The sequence below is a fragment of the Arachis ipaensis genome, chromosome B09 (genome assembly GCF_000816755.2).
Source record: "Arachis ipaensis cultivar K30076 chromosome B09, Araip1.1, whole genome shotgun sequence".
Lineage (NCBI taxonomy): Eukaryota > Viridiplantae > Streptophyta > Magnoliopsida > Fabales > Fabaceae > Arachis > Arachis ipaensis.
In genome coordinates this window covers 929,634-932,278 of record NC_029793.2, presented here as the reverse complement: position 1 = coordinate 932,278, position 2,645 = coordinate 929,634, and the positions used below count along the sequence as shown (strand labels likewise).

General features: G+C 27.1%; 1 protein-coding gene across 1 annotated transcript in view; it reads left to right on the top strand.

The window, feature by feature from the left end:
• Positions 1,710–2,645, top strand: part of LOC107617194 (probable N-acetyltransferase HLS1) — a 4,248-nt gene continuing 3,312 nt past the window's right edge. Inside the window, exon 1 of the mRNA XM_016318958.2 lies at positions 1,710–2,120. Within this exon, the coding sequence (XP_016174444.1) occupies positions 1,905–2,120 (216 nt within the window). The 5' untranslated portion in view covers positions 1,710–1,904. The remainder of the gene's footprint in view (positions 2,121–2,645) is intronic.

Genomic DNA, 2,645 nt, shown 5'->3' with positions numbered 1-2,645 from the left:
AAAAATACGTCTAAGTTTTATTTTATTTCAATTTTGTCCCAAAAATTTTCGATTTGCATCAAATATACCCTTAACGGGTAATTTTTCAAAAAATTTAAGATAAATTCAATAACAATCTCATAAGAACAACTCTCAACATAAGCAAATCAAACATCATTTTCATGGATTATTATTAGATTGGTCTTAAATTTTTTGAAAATTTAGCCGTTGGGAGTATATTTGATGCAAATCGAAAAATTTTGGAACAAAATTGAAATAAAATAAAACTTAAAGATATTTTTAAAACTTTTGCCAAATTTTAGGGACAAAAAATATACTTTACCCTTAATTTTAATAGTTAATTTTAGTGTATACGTAATATAGTACTAATAACTTATATGGTTTCACTTTCCAAGAATGAAGAAAAAATATCTTACAACAAAAATTGGTTTGTTTTGGTATTTTCAACTTGTGACATAGTTATAGAGCTAGCTAAGGCTTATCTTATTACAAATTTCAAAGTTCAAATAAACTCTAGAAATTTAAAGTCTTGAAATTTTAGATAGAGATGATATAAACCCTTGAAATTAAAAAGGAAAGGACAATTATTGTGCATAGCTAGGTCATCATGACTTTGACCTTAGATAAACCTTACCTTAAGCATGCTACCTTGTTGTCATAGTTGTTATCAATAATCATTTAAACATCACCATACAAACTACAAGAAATCATTATCCCCACAACTATTTTGCACATTGTGAAATTAAATATATAGTGTACCTCTTAACTTGAAATAATTGGAAATAATTTGTGGTTTATTAATTAATTATCTCTATCTATACCCAAAAACAATATATATAAAAACTAGGGCACTATATTATTGTGGATATTTAATTTGAATATGGAGATGGTGTATTGGATCACGCACTACAAACAAAAGAAGATATTAGCATGATGTAATACCATATATGGAACTAGAAACAACACAATGCAAATCTAGATTTTCTTTATAGTTTCTTTTCCAATAAGTAAATAAATAATATAACTCCACTAGACTTTGTGGGGGAGACGCCACTTCTGCATATTCCATTAGAATTCGTAGCTTAAATATATAATTTAATTTCATATATATCAATTACATTTGATTAAAAAATAATAAAAGAACACACACACATACATATATATATAATAGTTAATAATAATTAGTTTAATAAAGTTTTAAATACGTGTAATCATTTGGTTCATGAGTATAATCATATATTATGATTTAGAGATTTAAAATTTGTGATACAGAGTTTGAGAAATTTGTGAGAATCAATAATTTTTGAGAAAATATTCAGTTTGATCCCTAAAGTTACATTCGAGCCTTAATTTAGTCATTAAAGTTTCAATTATCTCAATTTAGTCCCTGAACTTTTTAAATTTTAATCACGTTAGTCCCTACAGTGGTTTCCGTCACAGAATCAATTGAAAAGTTTGGGAACTAAATTGAAACAATTAAAATTTTAAGGACTAAATTGAGACTCAAGTGTAATTTTAGAGACCAAATTGAATATTATCTCAAAAAATTTTAATATCTTTTGTTATTATTTAACTAGCACAAATATTAAATTGTCTTTAATAAAAAAATTATTAATTTATGTGTATAAATTTTAAAAGATATAAATATAAATTATATATTTTTTGTCTGTAAAAATATGATAATTGGAGTCCCTCTAACCACTTGAAGGCAACATATATTCTTTGTGGTTCTATGAACTACTTACCATATAAATATATGATGAGTATATATATATATAGAGTTAGTTATAGCACATCAAACACGCAAGAAGGAACATACATACACATACATACACTATATATCTAGTATCTACTCTTCTTTCTTTCTTTGCAAATAATTAACTATACATCATTGATCAATCGTCATGTCTATGAAGATAGCAGCTGATGAAAGAGAAACATCATCATCAAAGATGGAAGAAGTGAAGGTGAGAGAGTATGATGAAGAGAGACACAAAATGGAAGTTGAGAAACTTGAGAAGCTTTGTGAAGTTGGACAGAGAGGGAAGCCTTCTCTTCTCACTGACCTCATGGGAGACCCCATTTGCCGTATCCGTCACTTTCACTTGCATCTCATGCTGGTAATTTTTTATAATTATATCTACCCAATCTCATCAAATGTCAATGGAGTAGGTTCTTTATCTACTAACTCTTTCCTTAATTTACATATTTTAGTAGAACCGTTTCGAACTCAATAATATCGTTTGATCTGCATAGTCGATTTTATTTAGTGGGATAATATTTTGTTATTGTTGTAAATTGTAATTTAACGATTTTTAATCGACAAGAGTTTTCAACTTGTTTTTACTGTTTATTTGATATTATCATAAAATTACTCATTTTAAAAGTTTAAGTTGATAAGAGGAAGTAACATTAATAATTATACTAAAATTTTTTTTGATAAAAACGGCGGTTTTTTTAGTATTTACAACGGTTTGAACCGTCATTATTATTAATAATGACGGTTTCGTAAAGCGACGTAATTCTGAGCGCCATTCTAGTTATTGCGGCGGTTTTTTAAAAACCGCCACAATTTCTTGAATTAAAATGGCGGTTCTTTTTGACAATGGATAGGACAATGTGATATTAATGGTTATATCTTTAAC